The sequence below is a fragment of the Otolemur garnettii genome, unplaced genomic scaffold (genome assembly GCF_000181295.1).
Source record: "Otolemur garnettii isolate 467f Iridium unplaced genomic scaffold, OtoGar3 scaffold00027, whole genome shotgun sequence".
Taxonomy (NCBI): domain Eukaryota; kingdom Metazoa; phylum Chordata; class Mammalia; order Primates; family Galagidae; genus Otolemur; species Otolemur garnettii.
This window is the reverse complement of record NW_003852422.1, coordinates 13,500,778-13,525,388: the sequence shown is the minus strand read 5'-3', so window position 1 is coordinate 13,525,388 and position 24,611 is coordinate 13,500,778. Positions and strand designations below refer to the sequence as shown.

The 24,611-nt window shown below is 34.4% G+C and overlaps 1 protein-coding gene across 1 annotated transcript in view; it reads left to right on the top strand.

Annotated features, from left to right (window-relative positions):
- KIAA1468 (KIAA1468 ortholog) overlaps nt 1–24,611 on the top strand; it is a 122,459-nt gene that overhangs the window by 86,820 nt on the left and 11,028 nt on the right. The window contains exons 20-26 of the mRNA XM_023512362.1: nt 3,476–3,582; nt 4,497–4,596; nt 9,722–9,804; nt 10,002–10,065; nt 11,551–11,689; nt 15,818–15,934; nt 20,253–20,341. Of these exons, the coding sequence (XP_023368130.1) occupies nt 3,476–3,582; nt 4,497–4,596; nt 9,722–9,804; nt 10,002–10,065; nt 11,551–11,689; nt 15,818–15,934; nt 20,253–20,341 (699 nt within the window). The remainder of the gene's footprint in view (nt 1–3,475; nt 3,583–4,496; nt 4,597–9,721; nt 9,805–10,001; nt 10,066–11,550; nt 11,690–15,817; nt 15,935–20,252; nt 20,342–24,611) is intronic.

Below are 24,611 nucleotides of genomic sequence, written 5' to 3'. Positions count from 1 at the left end.
ATGTCAGCCACCTATGTAGATAATCTGTGGTTGTTTGACATCACATCACCATCATTTCTGGCTCCAAATTTATATGCTACCAATTAACAATCATGTACTTATACTTATTCATGTCTAAGTACTTAACAGTAAAAATATGACGTACTATTAATATAGTGGAAAAAATATTGTGTTTGAGGTGGTAGGCACAGTAACCTCACCAGAATACCTGTGTCAGCTATTAAACAGCAGCTACAACAAACCATGACAGGTTTTCACTTGTGGTGCCATAGTTAGCACTCAAAAAGTTTCAGATTTTCAAGCATTTGGGATTTTAAGATTAGGAATAGTAAATTTGTACTTTATTTTTCTTCATTGTTACTGTGTAACAAACATCCCCCAACCATAGCAATCTGGGTCTGGACTTCACTCAGTCTCCTTTTCTGCTGGTTGTGTTGGTGGTACGTCCTATTGCTGCGTTAAGCAAATTGGTTGATAACATCTCAGAATGGTTAAGCTCCACTTTGCATGTACTCTCAGGGATTCTTTTTCTCCATGTGGACTCTGGAGCAGCAAAGCCGTACTTTTTACATGGTGATTAACATATTCCAAGAATGCAAAACCCTAATCTGCTAGCTGAAGGTTTAGGCCTGAAATTACTATATTATTTCTACTGCAATCTTTTCATTAAACAAATCCTTGGCTCAGCCCAGATTCAAGAGAAGGGAAGTAAGCTAGGATGTGAACCAGTAATTTGATTCACTGGTGACCCCCTAATGTAACAGACTACCACACTCTATTTAACATTGTTTTAAGTAAATAATACATGATGTGCCTCAAGGCATACTAGTAATTTTTAAGTATGAAGCAGCCCCACCAGTAAAGTGGAAATAAAAACTCAAGTGAAAACATTTTTAGAAATTAGAATTTAAGAAGGAAGAAAGAATACCTTTTTCAATGGTTTCCTTGTAATAGAAGTTCTAATTCTGTTAGAGTAGCACAATATTATTTTAAATTTTACTTTTCTACACTAGTTTCTAAGACTACCTTGTACTATGGCCACTGTTCTGTGTGTTTGATATTTTAAGTCACATACATTATTAGATTGCCTCTACTGTTCTTAAATTCGTGGAGATCAAGAATATTGAGCCTAAGCATAGTGCCAGGTACAATATTATGCATACCATTCTCCTTTCTCTTTAATTTTGGAAGCTGTTCCAGCATAATAAGTGTTATGTCAATATTTTTCTCTATTTTTTAACCTTTTAACATTTTTTTTTTTTTTTTGAGACGGAGCCTCAAGCTGTCCCCCTGGGTAGAGTGCCATGGCATCACAGCTCACAGCAACCTCCAACTCCTGGGCAAGCGAGTCTCCTGCCTCAGCCTCCCAAGTAGCTGGGACCACAGGCGCCCGTCACAACGCCTGGCCATTTTTTTTGGGTTGCAGCCGTCATTATTGTTTGGTGGGCCGGGCTGGGGATTCAAACCCGCCACCTTAGGTGTATGTGGCTGGCACCCTAGCTGCTTGAGCCACAGGCGCCGAGCCAACCTTTTAACATTTTGTTAGTATTTTTATTTTGACCATAAATAGAATTTTAAAGCATAAAAAAATACCAAGTACAATGTTTGGCTTATAGTAGACCCTTTATCCATTGAATAAATGAATAAGGATATGGCTTTTAAGTCGCTATGAAATTTAAATGTTATTCATGTCTCTAAAGAGACAACATTTCAGCTAGTTACAAGATACTTAGTACCTTGAGGTAGCAATCACAGATTGTCAGTGTTTCTTATTTTAGGAAGCACACACTAGCAGTTAACATTTCTCTTACCAAACAAAAAGTTTTCTTAAGATAAATCAGAGTTCCTATTTGCTTTAGTGAACAAAAGCTATCTTGAATCAGATACAGAAGCGATATTATTTCTGAGATTTCAAAAATGAAGAATAAGATTATATTTTCAAAAATCAATAGAATTAGTGCTCATTTAGAAGACTTTTTATAGCTCTTATTTCACTCTTAATAAAAGAGTTTTCAGATTTTCAGTTTGTTTTTCAGTGTTATGTCTGCTTTATGTTTGACATGGTAGGCAACTAAAAATGACTAAAGTGTCTATTCCAACATTGCCCTATGTTAGTTTGGCAATGTGTGTGCCTTTTTACTAAATAGACTAAGTAAACTACCATGTCTTAAAACTATACTATGTTCATCCTTATTTCAAGTTAGTCATTATTTCTGTTCATCTTTTCTCTCTGCCTCATTCTAAACTACACTATGTAGGGGGAAAAGGCAGGTGGTAAGCTAGTCTTTCTTATGGATGTATTGATACATGCAGAAATGGTTATTTACCTCCTATGTCCCTAATGACAGCTTGATTTTAATTTATCATATATTTATTTCCTGATAGAATGTCAGATTCTAGTCCCTTAATAGATTTAGATTAATTGAACATATAAAGTTATTTTTTTTAACTCTCTAAATTGATTCTTCGCAGGTTTGCTTTTTCAAACATATTTCATAAGAGTGTTATATACAAAGAAATATTTTCTGATTGTGAAAGTAATAGTGGTTCATTGAAGAATGAAAAATACAAATTGTTTTTAATCAAGGGGTACAGTGTTTCTTTAAAGAACACAGTAGTCTGTATTTCACCAAGCATGTAATTTTTCACCACTAGGATATAGTAAAAATAATTTCTTAAAAATCAGGTTTATATAATTTGTATTTAACTACATAGGACCAGAATTCATGGGAAATATATTTGGTAAAGTAAATTTTAATAAAAGATTATTCATTTTAATGTTCTAAATCAGACCATTCAAAAACTTTCTGCAGTGATAGAAATAATCTGTATTTGACTCAGCAGCTAGGGTACCAGCCCCATACATCAGAGCTGGCGGGTTCAAATCTATCCCGGGCCAGCCAACCAACAATGACAACTACAACCAAAAAACTAGCCAGTGTTGTGGCGGGCACCTGTAGACCCAACTACTTGGGTCTCTGAGGCAAGAGAATCGCTTAAGCCCATGAATTTGAGGTTGCCATGAGCTGTGATGTCAGTACACTCTACCGAAGGTGACATAGTGAGACTCTGTCTCAAAAAAGAAAAAAGAAAGAAAGAAAAGAAGTAACCTGTATCTATCTGAGTTGTCCAACAAGATAGGCACTAGCCACATAAGGACATGAAGCCTTTGAATTGTAGCTAGTGCAACTAAGAAACTGAATCTTTCATTTCACATAATTTTTCATCTAAATTTAAATGTGGCTAGTGGCTATTGTATTCGACAACACAAGTCTAAATCAAATAATCAAGATAATCTTTGTCCTTATACCATCCTGGTCATAGATATGCTTAATAAATATCTTTAATTAAAATGGCTTCCAAATTAGGATATTATCCCTTCATTTGGTAACATTTCTAGTTATAAATATGTAGTTATGGTATTTAGTTCTACTTGACAGTTTGGAAATTCATTATCAGTATTTTTCCTCTGTAGGAAGAAGACCGAAAACTGCTAGTTGGATTCTTAGAAGATGTAATGACCCTGCTCTCGTTATCTCATGCTCCTCTTGATAGCCTGAAGGCTTCTTTTGTGGAACTGGGGTATAAAAAAATACCAGCTTATAGTTTTTTAAAAGGCACATAATGTTTTAAAATTAGATTTATAGAGTACATGTTTTAAGTCTAAAAAAAGTAACATATACACCTATTCGTTTGGTTTTGAGACTTCTGGGAGTTGGGTGATTTTAGTTTTGCCTATTTATACATTCTTAATATTTTATAATCAATCTATTGTAAGTTTTAAAAGTAGGAAAAAAATACAGACGTATGTTTTCTCTGAAGCAGTTGGAGAAATAAAATCAAGTACAAATTTGAGGAAAAGTTAGTTTCCCAGAACTGAAAAAGGAGCTCCAAGGGAAAACCAACTCCTTAAGCTCCTCTTTTCATTCGGTTTGACTGGCTTAGTCCTACATGTAATCATATCATCTGGCTGCTAACATAGTATTTTCTCCGTCTTTATTGAGAACAGGTTTATGCATTTATTAATAATACCACCTTACATTTGGATAGGTACTCTCCCAGATAGATAGATGGTTTGAGTTGACCTGACCTTCTAACAGCTATATGATATAATAGGACATGTACTACTTTCTCATTATTTATAAATATAGAAACTAAGAGCCACAGAAATTATAACTTACCCATCTGACTCTTAGTCTAGTGCTCTTTTTTTCTCTTAGAAAAATTTTATCTTCTTTCTTTATAGTTTTAACTTGCATGCTATTAAAGAGTAGACATTTCTGTCTCAACTGCAAATGCTTAGAAAAGCTGAAATTGTGATTTCTGAATATGCTAAAAGTTTGTGTTATATAAAGTGCCTTCCTTGTTGAAAGATTCTTAGCCGTGACCTGTTAACCAGTTCCATATGTTCTGCCAATATTCTTTTTAAATATAGTTTTCAGTACACTAGTAAGGCTCTGCATCTCTCAATGTCAACATTGATTTTTTTCTTCTAGTGCAAATCCAGCCTACCATGAGTTGCTGTTAACGGTTTTGTGGTATGGTGTTGTCCATACTTCAGCACTCGTGAGGTGTACTGCTGCTAGAATGTTTGAGGTATGTCAACAAATGCTTCTGTTGGTTCCAGTTATATGATTTTTTTTTTTTTTAAAGTGACTGTTCTTGTTTTTTAAAGGCTTTGCTTACCATGTTATGTTGATATATATTTTATGGCATTGAACAATGTCTGGTTGTGTACTGTGTGATGGGGCAGAAAGTTAGCTTTGACATATTTAAGAATATTTTCTAGCCTTATTGGTTCCTTGAATGTTATTTTATTATCAGTGCTATCTTTTAAATCTTATTTTAATCGCTATCCTATATAAATCTTTCTGACTATACTTTTCTATTTGTTGTGGTAAACACTACTAAAATAAACCAAAACAACTAAAGTTATCTTTCAAGTTTATAAAATGTAGTTGAGTTCATCAGTAGAATTAGAAAATCAGTTAATGCAATTATGGAAATAGTTATTTTATTAATTACTCCTACTTTACTATTCCCTTCACATATTACATGTAGAATAACACTTCAGTACAGTAAGTGTCCATGAACTTATTAAAGAGAAGAGACTGTTAATATAATTTGCCTAGATCTTTTAAATTGCCACCTTGCCCAGTTAAGTATGAAAATTGAAATACTTATTTTTTGTACCCATCATATAGCAAACTATGTCATAGCCTAAGTATATCTTTATATACATATTTTTAAAACTTCATTGAGTTTTGCCATAGAGCTAGGCTACCTGGGTTCAGTTTCAATCTCTGCCACCTAGTAAATTATTTAGGCAATTTTGAACTTCTCCGTGCCTTAGTTTCCTCATCTACAAGGTGAAGTTGATAATAAAAGTATCCATCTCAAAGGATTTTTGTTACTATTAAATGAATTAATAGCCCATAAAATAGTGTCTGGGTTATAATAAATGATTATAATAAATATTAACTATCATTATCATTATTGTTTTTTTTTAAATCCATACTGTTGTAAAACAAAATAATATTATAATATACGGAATATATATACTTACCTAAACTAAAATAGCCCCCGTATGCATGTGATTCTTAAAATATTTTAAAGCATTTGTTTCCTGAGAATTGGATAATTCACATCTTTATGAATTTCACAACTTATTTTTAAAATAAATTGCAATCAAAAGGAGAGGGCACTAATATATTTAAAATATATGCCTTCTGAAATTTTTAAATATAGAAATTAGATTTGTGGAAACTAAGTAAAATTCCATTGTTTTTAGGAAGTTGAAAATTCTTTGCCATGTTATTCCCTTAATTATTATACACATGTGATCAAAAAAGCTATAATCACAGGTTCTTTGTTGAGGTGAATGGCAAAGTAACAGTTTAGTTCTATGTCTAGTACAAGTTTCTTCTGCATATAAATAATTGTAATTATTCAGTATGCTGAAAGAGGTCATTACAGTGAAAGAAGAGTCATTCTTCAGTCCCTGCTCCCCTACAAAAGAAAAATAATGTCATTTTAAATGAGAAACCATTTTTTTCACACATTCTCCTCACAGGATTTCATCCTAAGACCATAAAAACTATTTCTTTCTCTTAAACCCTTTGTCTCTAAAATATATATATGCACTGGTGAAGCAAACCATGTAAATGAAAATAAGTAAAATGAGGCACCATCCCTTTTTATTTGTTTTGGGGTTCTTTATTTGCTTCATTTTTCTGTCTTATTTCTTACATGTGGCTGTTGTCTGGTTTTGGTTGCTACGTTTGCTGTCAGTGGTGGTCTGGAAACTACCTGTGCCTAAGCAGTTTGCAGTGTTCTCCCAGGACAGTTATGAACTTTGGAGTTTGAGAGATTATTTCAATATTTTTCAGATTCATTCATGATTTTAAAAATTTAACTGAATACATCAAAAAAGTTATCAGTAGAAGAAATTAAATTTCCTTTTTATCAATGATCATTACTTTGAACAAAATGGGATTGAAAAAATAAATACTGCTCATAAGATTTCTTTTGATACCAATCCTTAGTAATTTAGAATTGTGCCTGCTTCCCCTAAAAATGAGGTAATTCAAAATAAAAACATAAAAAACAAGATATTTAAATTCTGTGTTTAAAAAGCAAGATCAGAAACTGTTCTTGCTTTTTAAAGTACAAAATGCATATACCAGCATAATATAAGAATCTTGAGAAATCGTACAATATAATTAGCTTAGCTTCTAGATGGCAGGACAAAAAGAGGGAATCCAATCAATCACATTACTCTCATTGTTAAATAAGAGGCCATATATTACATTGTGATGTAACAAATTAATCAAATTATTTTATAAGGGAAATCTGCTCCACTGTGACATGATAGGTTTCCCAACAGATGCAGAAAAGAACTTCATATAACTGTCTCTTATATCAATCATAAGGAAATGAGGGTGTAGCATTAAACCACAGCTCAAAGAAGCCATGGATTTATGAGTCAGACGAGACTAAGTTCATTTTCTAGCTCCACTGCTTAGGCTCTAAACCTTGGACAAGTTATTTAACTTCTCTAACTTCTAGTGAAATAATACTTGTGCTTATTGTGCAAAGATCAAATGATATATTATGTGTATATGAAAATAGATAGCTCTTAAATTCCTTTCTGATTGTAGAGTTTAATGCAGAAATTGAACTTAAAAATCCCAGAACAGTAAAAAATTAACTTGTCCCCTGGATTATCCTCTTTTTTAATGCTTTTATAAAGTGCAAGATAGCAGACTTTCAGGATACACTTTACTGATTTAAATTTAAGCTATTTTAAATAATAGAGAGCAGAACATTTTATTTAAAAGTTTATTTACCTTTCTTGACCTATTTCTTTCTAACTGACATCTATAATGTTTAAGGAAATAACAGAAGTTCATTGTCATTTTATTCCTTCCTAAGTATTTGTGGGTTTTTTATGAAAATTATTTTAGAATACTGAAGATGATTCTAAAATGAGTCCCTTGGTAAATGGTAACAAATTGTTGCAAGATTAAGAATCTTCACATGAGTGAGCTATGCTCTCTCTGGTGTGTTGTATAGGAATGCCTTAACACATGCCCACAGTGCTAAGTTTTTGTTAACAAAACCTAAATGGCTCTGGGGCAGTGCCTGTGGCTCAAAGGACTAGGGCACTGGTCCCATATGCCAGAATGCCAGAGGTGGTGGGTTCAAACCCAGCCCTGGCCAAAAACTGCAAAAAAAAAAAAACTTCCATGGCTCTTTAATCTTCTGTGAGGACTAGTTCCATTACTAGGCAAACAGATCTGTGAGCATTTAGTATGAATATGCGCTTATATTCTGAGATTGAGAAAGGGTTGCACTTCTCTACTGAACTCAAAAAATTCAACAGTATATATAAAACAAAATGCATATCTTTCAATGTTAACCTCCAGTTTTGCAGTTTAGCATTGGCTACTAAATGAATTTTTATGATTAGATTATAGAGATCTAATTCTGTGCATCATTCTTATTTTAAAGTTTATTTCAGCTTATAGAGAAATGTACAACAAAGACCTGTTTAGAATAGACATTAACCACCTAAAAGTTCTTTTAATTAATTTTTTTGTCCAAGTACATCACAAATCTCATATTCTTGGAATAGTCAGAATAAATTCTCAGTTCTTGAATGTCTAACTCTTTGACAGACACAGTTTTTAGGCATTTTAGGTGCAAATCAATAACACAACAGTCCTTTGGGGTAGATGATAGTATACTATTTTCAGATGAGAAAACTCAGTTTCAAGAGATTATCTAAGGCCACATGGCTAATAAGTGAAAGACTGGAGTCTGAAGCTAGATCTGATTCCCGAGTGTAATAGTTTCCAGTAAGCTACATTAGATCTCTTTATGTCAAAAAGAAACCTATGTGACTTAAAAGGTTAGGAATTTTCCTATGTGGTTTTTAAATGTACTTGCTATAGAACAATAATAAGTGCTTTAGTGGTGGCTGCTAGCCATTTCAGTTTGGTTTAAAAACATCCCAGTTTGTACCTTTTTGGTCATACATTATAAAATCACACCACATTTACTTTCAGTATTTTAACCACAGAACCCAATATTTGTCTTCCTTTTATCTTCTTTTTTTAAGAAGTAAAGTTGTCTTTTAAGTTGCATTTTATTTATTTTTCTTTCTTTTTTTTTAAGAAACAAAGTCTCACTTTGTTCCCCTCAGTAGAGTGCTGTGGCATCACAGCTCACAGCAACCTCCAGCTCTCAGGCTGAGGCAATTCTCCGGGTTCAAACCCGCCACCCTTGGTATATGGGGCTGGCACCCTACTGGCTGAGCCACAGGCTCCACCCTTAAGTTGCATTTTAATTGACATTGAAATTGCACAGACTATTTGACCAAAAGTACAAACTGCCATTGAATGGGAAACAAAATCTGTTTTTGTGGACTGCTAGGCTATTTAAGCTTTATTTTCCTCCTAAGCATTCTCTGCCTTTGTAAAGCACTCTAGTAGCAATATTTGCTTAGCTTCTAATTTTGGTTTTGCTTTTGTGTTTTCTCTCTTTCTCTTGTTTGTTCCTTTCTTCTTCCCATGGCGCACTGTGTCTGCTCTTTCCATGCATCACCTGTGAATACCCCCTGCGCTGACCAATCAGCTGTTGGTGAAGGGGGTGAATGAAACTCTGGTAGCTCAGAGGGTTGTTCCTGCTCTCATTACTCTCTCCAGTGACCCTGAAATGTAAGTGTTGTCCCTGCCTTTTATATTCAGCATCCCTTTTGAAATGTGCCTGTCAAGAAATAGCCATCAGCTTTTAAATTTATTGAAGACTCTCTCTAAAGTGATAATACTGGATTATGCTTATTTGATTTTAAACTTTATTGTGTTACTGGTCATATATCATGTTTTTTTTAATCAACCCTCTCTGTAAGTCTCATTTGGAGGCCATGTATTAAATAAATATTAGCAGTATCACTGCTCAATAAACATTTCCTAAACTGAAAACAAGCTGATGGACTGTTTTCTTTCAGGCTAAGAAAGGATGCTCTGCTAATCTCACTAACAGGTTCTTACCAGTAAGCGTAATAGCATGAACCAAAGGCTTAACATTTTAATGTCTCGTGTGGATGACTAAACCAAGAAAGGCCAATGAGTCTGCCTGCCCATCCTCAGTCACAGCTAACCCAGTTCTCATTCCAGTTTACCAAACCATTTTTTATTGCATGTTGACTGGTTTACAGCTGACTCTTCGAGGCATGAGTGAAGCGTTAGTTGACAAGCGGGTTGCTCCGGCCCTTGTTACCTTGTCCAGTGATCCTGAATTGTGAGTTTCACAGACTGCGACCTTAAGTTATCCTGTCTGTCTTTTTGAGCATTCTTCTTGGTCTGCTTTTTTTTTTTATTTGTCATTGCTAGAGACTAATACAATATATTTACCTTGTACTTACTTTTGATATACATTTTAATAATATTCATTTTTAATCTCACAGTTTCAGTTTCTTTATTTTTTAATTCTAACAGCTCTGTCAGGATTGCCACAATTCCAGCCTTTGGCACTATTATGGAAACCGTAATTCAAAGAGAGGTAGGAATTAATTGAAATTTTATTTATGTTCGTATACCATTGAAGTGATGATGATACATTACCATACATGTGCCTGGTGGCAGAGAGCAGGAAGCATAATGACTTTCTACATTCTCAGGTATATTTCCCTGTCCCAAGGAAATCTCTTGTTTTTCTTCTCTATCAGAAAATTAAGTATACATCAATGCCTGGATGTTCTATTTTAAGCCTGGGCTGCATATTGCAATTTTTGAATAACCCTTCAAACCAGTTATAGTCCCAAAGTCTCCTATTATTCAGTAGACTTTTAGCCAATCTACATAAATTCTTGATTGCCAACATGCACAGATTTGAAGACTACTTTGCCATATAACATTAGGAACACAGATCCATCTTAGTTTTACAAATGAAGATGAGTGAACACCTGTATTATGATAACTGTGTCATTGACATCAAACTGTAAAGACATTTAGTGGATTGTTATCATCTGTTACAGAGTCTATCATTGTGCAAACTCTCTGTCATGCTTCTTCCAGGACATATCCAAGGTCTTTCTCCCTAAGGGTATATTTTGATTCTGAAACTATGATTTCATTTCAAGTTTTTTAGGTTCTATCTGCAACATTAACTATAGGGCAGTTATCAAAATTTTATTCTTTTTTATTATATTTGATATGTCCATATATAAGTGAAAAACTCTGTAAATTAGAAAATAAATTATCTGTGGACATATTATCTAGTCATTTAGATGGAAAACAGGTTTTCCATATAATGGCTATTTTATCCAGAAAAGAAAAATTTCAATAAAATTTCTTTTTACAGGTTTTTTATAACAAAAACTAAATAATTGGGCAGCACCTATGGCTCAAAAAGGTAGGGCGCCAGTCCCATATTTCAAAGGGCGGGTTCAAACCCTGCCCTGGCCAAAAAAAAAAAATCAATTTTTTTTAAATTTAAAGAACATTTTCCCTTTTTTCACTTATATATTTCACTGGCAAAGCAACAGAAAAAAATGTACATCATTTTGCAAAGCTTGCAGTCTTGGCAGAATTTCAACATGTTCTTAAATCCTAAAATAAAAATGTCTTTTAGGGAAATATGAGTAAGATGTAAGTCATTTATGACTCATTGCTTTCAGAAGGTGAATAATTGGGTAACTTACAATGTGAATTGTTTTAAGAATTATACTTTAGTTACAAAATCATCATAAACTTATCTCCTTTTCTCTGAATATGGTAGGGTTTTTTTCTTTTATTCTTGCAGTTTGTTGGCGGACATTAATGTTTTTAAAAAATTAAGAATTCACAAGCATAAACAAAGATGTGACACCTTTTCTGAGCCAAAAAATTCATAACTATTTAATAACACATTTTTAAAACTGTCATGGGGATATAAATTGTTTGAATCCACTGCTGTAAGCCATGTTTAATGTGTATCTTTCACTTCAACAACGCTACTCAGTTTTTTAATATTCTTTCAAATGACTGTACATTATCCAATTTTAAGTTGCTAGAAAGAGTGAAAATGCAGTTGGCTTCTTTTCTGGAAGATCCTCAATATCAAGACCAGCATTCTTTGCATACAGAGATCATAAAAACATTTGGTAGAGTTGGGCCTAATGCAGAACCCAGGTTTCGAGATGAGTGTAAGTTGCATTTTTGTACCTTTTTTCTCTGAATTGTAATCTAAGATAAAAGCCAGAAGTTTCTCTAAGGATTTCTCTAAGCCAGAAGTCATGTGTTAAAGATTTGCTGTGCATCTTTCACATACTGAAAGTGAAACAAGTTAGCTATTATAAATTGGTCAGTATTGCTATTAATGGGTGGTTTCTTAAACTGTGTACTGATTGCTATGTGATGTAAAAAAGAACTCATGAACTTATTTCAAATTATTGTAGAAACATTTCTTAATAACTGTTAATTGTGAAATGCTGTGTTGCCTTTTACTTATATTTTTTATTTTTATGGAAATTTTTGTGTTTCTAGACATGTTCATATGGAAAGTATGTATTTCTCCCACTTAGAAAACCACTAAACATGATGCATCACTTGTTTTAATTCATGACTTGTTGATTTACTAAATGATCTGCATGATTATCTGCTAAATATTTTCTAGTTCCCATAGTATCTCTTTTTACTCCTTCAACATTTATGACAATTATTCTTTGAGTATGAAGCACCAAAAATTATTATTCCAAAAGTTAGTCCATAATCTAACTTTTTATATACATTCAAAAGAAAGATTTATGATGATGTAGATTCTTATAGGCTCTGCTCCAATTATTATATCTTTGGGAGTATTTTGTCTGCAATAATTCTGAAACTAGAGTCATTTCTGAAATCAAACATAGTAAAATTTCTTCTCAGTCTTTTGGCTAAGGTCAGGTGTTGTACTTGTTCTTATCAAACATAGTTATCAGTGTCTTAATGTCTCTTTGTACAGTTTTTTAAAATTTCTAAAAATAATCCTTCAATTTCATTTGGTAGCTTTCTTGATAGAGTAAATGCCTACCTAATACAATTGTGGGAGTAGCATAAGAGAGAAGAAAGGAATTTTCTTTTCATAATGATCCCAAAATAACAGTTAAAGGTTGGCTTGAGAAAAGAATTAGTTTAGAAATTCACACTGCTTGAATAAGTCTAGTAAACCGTTATCTCTGAAGCTTCCTACAACTTCCTAACTATACCCCCAAGTATGTCTTACCACAGTCATCTTTCAGATTTTGGCACAAGCAGCATTTTTTTTTTAGCTAAAAATCAGTCTTTTTTTTTTTTGGTCCTTCCTTCCCAGTCAAGAGCTTTCTCTTTTCTTTTAGAGCTTTACCCTGAAGAATTTAATATTGTATATTAGTAAGATAAATGGTGGAGTAGAACCCATACCAGAAAAGAATGCTATATTGTTATCTATCCATATTTATGAACAATTCACTTTGGGAATTAAGAGGAAAGACAGGGAATTAGGGAATTTCTGGTTGGTAATGTCTCCTTAGGAGTGGCATTTTGGATACTTAGATATGTATCTCTATATTTCTTAACAAATATAAGGCATTAATTCTTTTGGCTTTTTTTTTTTTTTTTTTTTTGAGACAGAGTCTCTGCTGTAGTGCCCCAGCTATAGTACAGTGACCTCATCATAGCTCACTGCAACCTCAAACTCCTGGGCTCAAATTGTCCTCCTGCCTCAGCCAAGTAGCTGTGACTATAGGTGTGCTTATTTCACTTAGCTAATATTTCTGTTTTTAGTAGAGATGGGGTCTCCCTCTTGCTTAGGCTGGTCTTAAACTCTTGTGCTTAGGCCATCCTCTCAGAGTGCTAGGATTACAGGCCTGAACCACCTTGCCTGACCTCTTTCTCACTTCTTACTTATCATAAGATATTTTGGTCTTGATTTTGCTTCACAATTGTTTTATCTGGAATACTGTATAGTTGTTTTTTGTTTTCAGCTATTTTACTTTGTAAGACTCTGAAAATTTTTGTTAATACAGAGATTTTTTTTTAAGTTTTCTGAAATACAGTTTTATAAAATTTCCTATTGACTTATTTTATTTTGCTTGTAATTTTCAATCTTTGTCCATCTTCCCAGATGAAAAAGTCTGTATTGACATTGTTAAATATTTCCTTCTTTTCTTTCGCAATGAAGGTCAGTTCTACAACTATGCACTTCTAAGCTGGGTGCAGTGCCATATGCCCTGTAGGCCCAGCTACTTAGGAAGCTGAGACAGGTATATCACTTGAGCCCCAAAGCTTGAGGCTTGTAGTATACCTGTGAAACTTGTGAATACTTACTGTACCTCAGCCTGGGTAACATGGTGAGATCCCATCCCTTTTCCCAAAAAAAAGGAATTATACCCATCTACCTGATTATTGAATTTTTTCCTAGTGTTTAATCTTTTATTGCTTTTAACTATTTCTCTTCATCTGAAGAGTTTCTAATTAATTGAGTTAATTAATACAAATATGGTGGCCAGGACAATATGTATATAATGAAATCTTGAATTCTATAGATTTTTATCTTGTCTTCCTGAGAATTAGAAAGATCTTTAGTTATAGCCTTTAACTGCCTTTACAAATAGAGTCTAAATTAACTTCTATAGAATTATTTTCTAGTTAAGCAATTTTAAGAGGATGTTGACCTTTGAGGAAAGGTCAGAGAACTCAGGAGAGGAAGGAATAAAGGGGCTATGCGTAACTAGATAAAGTGCAAGGAGGATAAGCTTCTGATGGCTTGGGCAGAAATGAACAAGAGGGCCTTTGAGAGAGACTCTTACAGTCACTATTTTGTTCAAGCATCAGCATACTAATTAATGAAACTGATGACTGACCGTTTGGAGTCTTTATGTCCTAATTTTTTCTAGACCTCTTCTTGAGTATCTTGTTCATTTTGACAAATCAAAAAGCCCCCTAAAAAATGGCCCTTGTTATTCTAAGTTTTTGGGGGGTGGAACTTTTTGCCGTTTACTAAGTTAAGCATGGAAGTTGTGATTATAGTCTTGGCTTATTTAGGAAGCAGGAGTTCTTCCAGGAGATTGTAGCTTTTATGTATTTGGTCAACAGTTTGTACTTAGAGTGGTTGTTTTGTGTTTCCCAACCAATCAGAGACTAGAAAGGGGTTGTATGATGAAGCCATTTCTTTTTTTTTTTTACTGTTGGAGATTCATTGAGGATACAAAGAACCAGGTTACACTGTTTGCATTTGTTAGGTAAAGTCCCTCTTATAATTGTGTCCTACCCCCAAGAGGTGTGTCACACACCATGACCCCCATTCCCCCATCTGTCCCTCTCTCTGCTCCCCTATTTCCCCACCCCCTGCCATGTACTAGTGTCAATTGTCCTCATATCAGAATTGAGTACACTGGATTCTTGTGAAGCCATTTCTTCAAAGAACAATCTTAGGCGCTAGGAGTGTTCATTGCTACTGAATTGGCTATTGCTTCTTGGGCCATCACTTACATTTAGCAGTAGGTTGAAATTTTACATTATTCTTTGAGGGTATTAAACTCATTGAACAACTTTAATTAGTCTTCACTAAGAATTTGAGAAAGTAGACTAGACCTGGTGGCTCAGTCTTGTAATCCTGACACTTTGGGAGTCCAAGGCCAGCAGGAAGATAGCTTGAGGCTGAGAGTTTGAGACAAAACCTGAACAAAATAACAAGATTTTCATCTCTAAAAGAAAATAGCAAATTTAGCCAAGCATGGTGGCACATGCCTATAGTCCTACTGAGGAGGCTGAAGCAAGAGGATTGCTTGAGGTCAGAAGTTTGAGGTTGCATTGAGCTATGATGATGCTACTGCACTCTAGCCAGGGTAGCAGAGTGAAACCCTGTCTCAAAAAAAAAAAAAAAAAATTCAAGAAACTAAAGCTAATAATAGTATTATAAAGGAGTGAAGTAATTTGTTGTTGAAAAAGCATAGGTGTACCTTATTTACCTTTTATTTAATGGCAGTGGTACTATTGGATTTATATTTGTTTATTTGCCTTCATTTTTTAAATTGGGAAATTGAATTACAGCGAAGCCAAATGACCTGTATACATCCTCATAATTAGTGGTAGTGCTATAATCTGCTTCTCGCAAATGCCACATCACTTTTATTCTGAAAAACGTGCTTTTTTTCCCCAGTAAGAAAAAAACAAGAGTAGGGTATATGTAACCTTTTGGTATCATCCAGAACTAAAATGAAATTTCATAAGTTAAAATGATAAGTGATTTTAAAAGTATATCAGGATTCTGTATACATGTTTTGCATAAAAATGTAATCTTTTCTTTTTTTCAGTTGTTATACCACATTTGCATAAATTAGCCTTGGTGAACAACTTACAAATTGTGGATTCTAAAAGACTGGATATTGCTACCCATCTTTTTGAAGCCTACAGTGCACTTTCCTGTTGTTGTATCCTTACTGTGTTAAAGTGTGTCTACATTTGTATGACCAATCTTACAGTGAACTTCAGTTATTAAAGATTGAAAAGTAGAACTTTGTTTTCAACTTTCTTAAAGACTGTAGAAAATTAAAAATTTGATTTGCCCCGCTTCTTATTCTAGCCATCTCATGATTTTAAAATATAATTTTAAATACTCTATGTTTATATGTCCTATAGTTTTGAAAACATTGATGAGGTTCTTAACCTGATGTTTTATTTATGTTAATCAGCTGTGTAACTGAACAAGAAATGAAGGGCAAGATGAATTGTAGCTGAGAGTTCTGTTAATCAGAAAGAAGCCTTGTATATGCCCTGGCATTTAGGTTGTTCAGTGAATGTTTAACTGTCAACATCCAGTGAAGTACTGTGAATATCTCTTAGAGAGCGAGATTGAAAAATTACAAAGCCACCCTATCTAATCATCCGCGGTGATTGTAGAACTAGAACGGTGGTTCTCAACCATCCTAATGCCACAACCCTTTAATACAATTCCTCTGGGTCACGATCCACAGGTTGAGAAACCACTGAACTAGAAGAAAACTTAGAGATCGTCTAAGCCCGTGTCAACTACTGTATTGTAAACGATTAAACTAAAGCTTAAAGATACTAGTGACTTCTGTTTTTTAATAATTAAAGGCAAAACTGTGTCTGAAACAAAGAACCTATAGCTGTCCTGTTAAATGTTCTTTTTACTATCTTAAGACTAGTAAAATAAAACTAGGAAGTAAAGACAAAGATAGGCAAGATGAACTTCAACTTCTAGGCTTTCTTATTAAAAGGCAGAAGAGTTCAAGAAAGGGGAAATAAGAGATTGAAAAAATAGTAAAAGGCGGGCGGCGCCTGTGGCTCAACAGAGTGGGGCACCAGCCCCATATGCTGGAGGTGGCGGGTTCAGACCCAGCTCCAGCCAAAAACTGCCAAAAAAAAAAGAAATAGTAAAAAGCTAAATACTGAAAAACTATAAAAGTACATGCTAAACAATATAATCAGAATTTTAGTGAGTTAAATGTGTCTTAAAATACCACTGACATTCATTGACACTGGATTCTTGACTGGAATTTACCACTGGGAGATTACTTTTGTTCAGAATTAGTCAAATAGAGAAAGTAGAAAAGCAGAACTGTCCCCTATAATATTCTGAAATTTAAAACAATAAGAAATTAAGAGATCACTCTTTAAAAAGAATAAAAGAGCTGTCTGTTAAAGAACTACATATCCTTTTAGAAACATTAAAACTTAAAGTTAGGGCTCGGCGCCTATAGCTCAACCAGCTAAGGCGCCAGCCACGTACACCTAAGGTGGCGGGTTCGAATCCCCAGCCCGGACCCGCCAAAACAACAATGACGGCTGCAACCAAAAAATAGCCAGGCGTTGTGGCGGGCGCCTGTGGTCCCAGCTACTTGGGAGGCAGAGGCAGGAGACTCGCTTGAGCCCAGGAGTTGGAGGTTGCTGTGAGCTGTAATGCCACGGCACTCTACCCAGGGGGACAGCTTGAGGCTCTGTCTAAAAAAAAAAAAAAAAACTTAAAGTTAGGTATGCAGTTGAGACTATTTTGTTTCAGCAATCTGCATAAGTGACCTAGTCATATAGGTAATGACTGTAAGCCATATTTTTTATAAGAAAGATTATAAAGTGGGGAGAGACACCATATTTTAATAATTTTGTACCACAACTCTTCATAAGTCTTCTATAAGTTTATTCCACTAAAAGCAGAACTTATCATTCCTGATTTATCTTGTTGGCATTTTCAACTTCGAGAAGACAGGAAGCAAAAAGAGGAACTGATATTCCAAAGTAGCACTAAGAAAGAATTCTTGAGTAATGGAGAAGTGACAGAGCCTTGCAAGGAGGTAATAGTGATCAGTGTGGATCTGAAAGAAAGAGAATATTTGGCATATTTATTAGACTTTGTAAAAGTAAATATTCAAAACTTAAGGAAGAAATTACTTATAATCTTATATAGCAGAGAGTTTCTGAAGAAATATGCCTCAAGGAAAATGTAAAAGTCAAAAGTTCAAAATTTTTAGCTCTAAAAGCCAAGTTTGCCAAGTGGGAAAGGCAGTGGTTGCCAAAGAGCGTAGAAATCTATGTAGAAGGAAAATTATTGCATGTGTAGATATGCATAGACTGTTATGCATAGGGTAAATACAGTAAAATATCTTTATATGAATACAGTAAGGAGAAGAACCATCTTAACAATAGTCCTTATTCAGATACTAAAAGTGTTAGTTATACTGAGTCAGATCAAACTCACGCTTGAGTTTGATGTGAGTTTGAGTCAACTTGTACTTGAGTCAACAGGGTAATCTGGCTACTAATAAAATCACGTTGTCCAAATCTTTTCTGCAATTCCATTACATCCTGAGCTGATCAGAACGTAAGAATATTCCTTTTGGCACTGGCACCTTGGTTTAATAAGGACATGAGAAAAACTATCATTTATAACGTTTGCCACAATAAGAAGTCACAGTTCAGAAAAGTTTAAAGAATTTAGAAATGTTTAAATGGGAATGTTTGCTTCCTCTGTCTGCTGTAAGTTGAAAATGCCAACAAGATAAATCAGGAATGATAAGTTCTGCTTTTAGTGGAATTAAACTAATAGAAGATGGCTTGGGGATGAAAAGATAATTTGACAATTATTTTTAAATGTCATTAGGGGGAAGTATAGGCACACTGTATAACTAAGGTACAGAGCTAACGTTAACAAGCAGTGGTTACAGAGGTCAATTTTGTTTATAAGAAAAACTTTGTAATTGAGCTTTCTATTAATTAATAAAAATGCAATGATCTCCCTTATGAAACTATGAGTGTTCCCTCATTGTTATCAGACAGAGGCCTTCTGGTGATCATTCACTGAGGAGGAAAAGGTGACCCCTAATATCTGATAAAACTAAATGATTCCATGAGGAAAAGGTAGGCCTCAACAGTGAAGAGAAAGAGAAGAATTACTTCCCTCTTCTCTCCATATATGGCCATCATCAGTTTCTCAACCTATGCCCATAGTCTCTAAATGAGACTCCAAAGGTCACTCATAGTTATATATTGGTGGTACTGGTACTTTCCCCGTATCTAGAAAACTGCGTGATCATTAGATTGCAGGCCTGATAACGATAGGAATTTGGTTCAAACAAATGGTATCTATATTTTTAGTACCTAAAATTGATCGTTCATCATAGAAACTTTGTTTAGGAACAAAATTTTTATTTATAAATGTATTTTCAAGGTATTAGTTATATATTATACTGATTTTTTTCATAGTGAAATTGATTATAAATTTTTATCAAACACTAATGAAATGAACTTTTTTCACTTTCATGTGGTATTATATTAAATAAGAGCTGTTTTTTAAATGGTTAACAACCAGGATAAGGTACGAGAATTGATATAAATAAACAAGATGAATTATATTTTTGAGAAATGCTTCTACTTTCCTGATACTTTTGAATGCAAGATAATTAAGTCAAACTCATAGCAGGAACTATAAGTAGTACTGAACTTAAGGTAAATACTCCTGTTAAAGCAAAAGCTGTCTTATCCAGCTCAACATATAACTTATTTTAACTTAAGATATACAAATGTATTTCTAGGACTAAGGTATTTATTTTGTGTGAATCTGCTGTGTATAGTTAACATCTTCTTTTTCAGATAAACCATATTTATAATGCAGTTGTCTATGATTTTTAGTTTCTTTAAAGAAAATCCAAAAAAAAAAAAAAGAAAATCCAAAAATATTTCTGATACTGAGTATAGAATTTTTCTAGATTTTTTTATTTTTCTCAATTCTTTACCATTTTTATATTTTTAGTATATATAAATTTATGTATATAAAATATATATTGTGTATATATAGAATATTTAAACAGTAGTGTTCTAAGCCGTTTGCCTTTATCAGTTTTTTCCAAAACTTTTAATTTAGTTGTCATGGATATATTATCTTTTAATATTTATTTCATGCTTATTTAGACATATGATTAGAATACATGATTTAATTTTCACGTGTTATTTCATACATATACATAACATGATTCAATTATGGAATGTTACAGTGATTAATACCACTGGCATAAATAGATTTGTTTGAATAAACACAATTGACTCGTCATAGATAACTTAATCCACCAATGCAGAGTCATATTTGAGGGGAATCTGTTTACTCTGAGTGGTCAGCATGCTGTAGGCATCATTTAAGGTGGCTTCTTTTTTATATGTTAGCAATCCCTGTTTTGTTAATATACACTAGTTTTTATTGTTTTCTTTTTTTAATTTCCTTAACTGCCTTGTCCCAAGTCATTTCAGAGGATTTAATGCTTAATCACTTTTTACCTGGTCTCAGATGTTTACGGACTGACATGGAACATCTCTCTCCAGAGCATGAGGTGAGCCACTGTGATTATCAGTTTTAATATTGCCTGTGCAGACTAATCCAGTGAAACTGCTATCACTGAGGTCACTATCAACCCAATTATCTCACTAACAGGACTCTTTAGACTTCAGAGCTCCTGGTCTCCTTGCAATTTCAAAGCTCCTGGGGCTCTTGTAGCTCCACTTCTATTTCTGTTTTCTTTTTTCCTACTTCTTTAGTCAGTTCTTCCCAATCTTCCTTCTTTTCTTAACCTCGCTTTTAAATATTTCCTTTTTCATTCATTATCATTACTTTCTGTGAAAAAGTTTATCCACATTTACTATCTAACTGGTTAGTATTACTTGTTAATATCTCACAAAGCTACATCTTCTGCCCTGACCCCATATTGGAGCCATAGGATTTTATTGCTCACTGCCCCTTGTACATTGAACCTGTGTGTCCTCAGGTATCATATCAAATTCAGCAAGGCCAATCCACCAGCCAAATAACCAACCTATTACTTTCTTTCCCTCATTTTGGATAATGGCAGACTGATTTCTCCCCAGGACAGATACCTGACAGTCAACCTATAATATGACCAACTAGTTTTTTGTTTGTTTGTTTGTTTGTTTGTTTTTTGCAGTTTTTGGCTGGGGCTGGGTTTGAACCCACCACCTCTGGCATATGGGGCCAGCACCCTACTCCTTTGAGCCACAGGCACTGCCCCCAACTAGTTTCTTAATGTCTTTCTAATCTTTTCCTTTTTAAAAAAAAAACTTGTGCCACTCTGTTAGTTTAATCCTTGATCATATCTCATTGAGACCATTGTAGAGTATACTAATTTTTCCCTAATCTTACCTCTCTCCTATTATTTGGTTCTCTCTGTAGCCAGAGTACTTTTTGTCAAGTACAAATCTGTTCTTGTTATTCTTCAATTTTTTTTTATTAAATCATAGCTGTGTACATTAATGCAGTCATGGGGTACAGTATGCTGGTTTTATATACAATCTAAAACATTTTCATCAAACTGGTTAACGTAGCCTTCATGTCATGTTCTTGTGTTAAGACTAAGACATTTACATTCTACATTTAGAAAGATTCACATGTACCCTTGTAAGATGAACCATAGGCGTGATCCCACCAATCACCTTCCCTCCACCCATTCTCCCCTCTCCCCTCCCCTCCCTCTCCCCTTTCCCCATATTCTTGGGCTATAATTGGGTTATAGCTCTCATATGAAAGCTATAAATTAGTTTCACAGTAGGGCAGAGTAGATTGGATAATTTTTCTTCCTCCATTCTTGACATACTTTGCTAAGAAGAATATTTTCCAGCTCCATCCATGTAAACATGAAGGAAGCAAAGTCTCCATCTTTCTTTAAGGCTGCATAATATTCCATGGTATACATATACCACAATTTATTGATCCATTCATGGGTCGATGGGTACTTAGGCTTCTTCCATGACCTAATGATTATGAATTGGGCTGCAATAAACATTCTGGTACACATATCTTTGTTGTAGTGTGATTTTTGGTCTTTTGGATATATACCTAGTAGAGGAATTGTAGGATCAAATGGCAGGTCTATTTTTAGTTCCCTAGGTGTTCTCCAGTCGTCTTTCCAAAAGGAATGTATTAGTTTACATTCCCTCCAGCAGTGTAGAAGTGTTCTCTTTTCTCCACATCCACACCAGCATCTCTGGTTTTGGGATTTTGTGATATGAGCTAATCTTACTGGAGTTGGATGATATCTCAAAGTAGTTTTGATTCGCATTTCTCTGATGATTAAGGATGATGAGCATTTTTTCATATATCTGTATGTGCCTGTCTTCTTTTTTTTTTTTTTTTTGAGACAGAGCCTCAAGCTGTCCCCCTGGGTAGAGTACTATGGCTTCACTGCTCACAGCAACCTCCAACTCCTGGGCTCAAGCGAGTCTCTTGCCTCAGCCTCCCAAGTAGCTGGGACCACAGGCGCCGACGGCAACACTCAGCTATTTTTTGGTTGCAGCCATTATTGTTGTTTGGCGGGTCCAGGCTGGATTTGAACCCGCCACCTTAGGTGTATGTGGCTGGCGCCTTAGCCGCTTGAGCCACAGGCGCCGAGCCGTGCCTGTCTTCTTCAGAGAAGTTTCTCTTCAAGTCCCTACCCTGACATGGGATCACTTGTTTTCTTCTTGCTAATACATTTGAGTTCTCTGTGGATTCTGGTTATTAAACCTTTGTCAGAGATATAACCAGCAAATATCTTCTCCCATTTTGAGGGCTATCTGCTTGCTTTACTTCCTGTGTTCTTGGCTGTGCAGAAGCTTTTTAGTTTGATCAGGTCCCAGTAGTATATTTTTGATGTTGCTGCAATTGCCCGGGGGCAATTTCACCCAGGCCAATTTCTTCAAGTGTTTTCCCTACACTTTCTTCTAATATTTTTATAGTTTCATGTCTTAAGTTTAAATCTTTAATCCAGTGAGAATCCATCTTAGTTAATGGTGAAAGGTGTGAGTCCAGTTTCAGTCTTCTACAGGTCGCCAGCCAGTTCACCCAGCACCATTTGTTAAATAGGGCATCTTTTCCCCACTCAATGTTTTTAATTGGCTTGTCAAAGATCAAATAACAGTAAGTAGCTGGATTCATCCCTTGGTTCTCTATTCTGTTTCATACATCTACCCCTCTGTTTTTGTGCCAGTACCATGCTGTTTTGATCACTATCGATTTATAATATAGTCTGAGGTCTGGTAGCATGATTCCTCCTGCTTTGTTTTCATTTCTGAGTAATGTCTTGGCTATTCTAGGTTTTTTCTGATTCCATATAAAATGAAGTATTATTTTTTTCAAGATCTTTACAGTATGACAGTGGAGCATTAATAGGGATTGCATTAAAATTATATATTGCTTTGGGTAGTATGGACATTTTAACAATGTTGATTCTTCCACCTATGAGCATGGTATGTTTTTCCATTTGTTAACATTTTCAGCTATTTCTTTTCTTAGAGTTTCATAGTTCTCTTCATAGAGATCTTTTACATCCTTTGTTAAGTAAGCTTCCAAATATTTCATCTTCTTTGGCACTACTGTGAATGGAATAGAGTCCTTGATTGTTTTTTCAGCTTGACTTTTGTTGGTATATATAAAGGCTACCGATTTATGAGTGTTGATTTTGTAACCTGAGACACTGCTGTATTTCTTGATCACTTCTAAGTTTTGAGTTTTGTAGTAGAATCCCTGGTGTTTTCCAGATATACAGTCATATCATCCGTGAAGAATGAAAGTTTAATCTCTTCTGACCCTTTATGGATACCCTTGATCACCTTTTCTTCCCTAACTGCAATGGCTAAAACTTTCATTACAATGTTAAAGAGCAATGGAGACAATGGGCACCCTTGCCTGTTTCCTGATCTAAGTGGAAATGATTTCAATTTAACTCCATTCAATATGATATTGGCTGTAGGTTTGCTGTAGATGGCCTCTATCAATTTGAGAAATGTCCCTTCTATACCAATTTTCTTAAGTGTTCTGATCATAAAGAGATGCTGGATATTATCGAAAGCTTTTTCTGCATCAATTGAGAGAATCATATGGTCTTTGTTTTTTAATTTGTTTATATGATGAATTATATTTATAGATTTATGTATGTTGATCCAGCCTTGAGACCCTGGGATAAAACCTACTTGGTCGTGGTATATAATTTGTTTGATGTGTTGCTGGATTCTGTTTGTTAGGATCTTGTTGAATATTTTCGCATCAGTATTCATTAGTGATATTGGCCTATAATTTTCTTTTCTTGTTGGGTCTTTTCCTGGTTTGGGATCAAGGTGATGTTTGCTTCATAGAATATGTTGTGTAGTATTCCTTCTTTTTCTGTATTTTGGAAAAGGTTAAGTAATATAGGTACTAGTTCCTCTTTAAAGGTTTGGTAGAATTTTGACGTGAAGCCATCTGGTCCCAGGCTTTTCTTTTTAGGGAGATTTTTTATAGTTGATGTTATTTCAGAACTTGATATAGGCCTGTTCAACATTTCCACTTCCTTCTGGCTAAGTCTTGGAACGTGGCGTGCTTCCAAGTATTGGTCGATTTCCTTCAGATTTTCATATTTCTGAGAATAAAGTTTCTTGTAATTTTCATTAAGGGTTTTTTGAATTTCTGAGGGGTCTGTTGTTATTTCATCTTCACCATTTCTGATTGATGAAATTAGAGATTTTACTCTTTTTTTCTTGGTTAGGTTGGCCAAAGGTTTATCTATTTTATTGACCTTTTCAAAAAACCAACTTTTTGATTTATTGATCTGTTGTATAATCCTTTATAATCCTTTT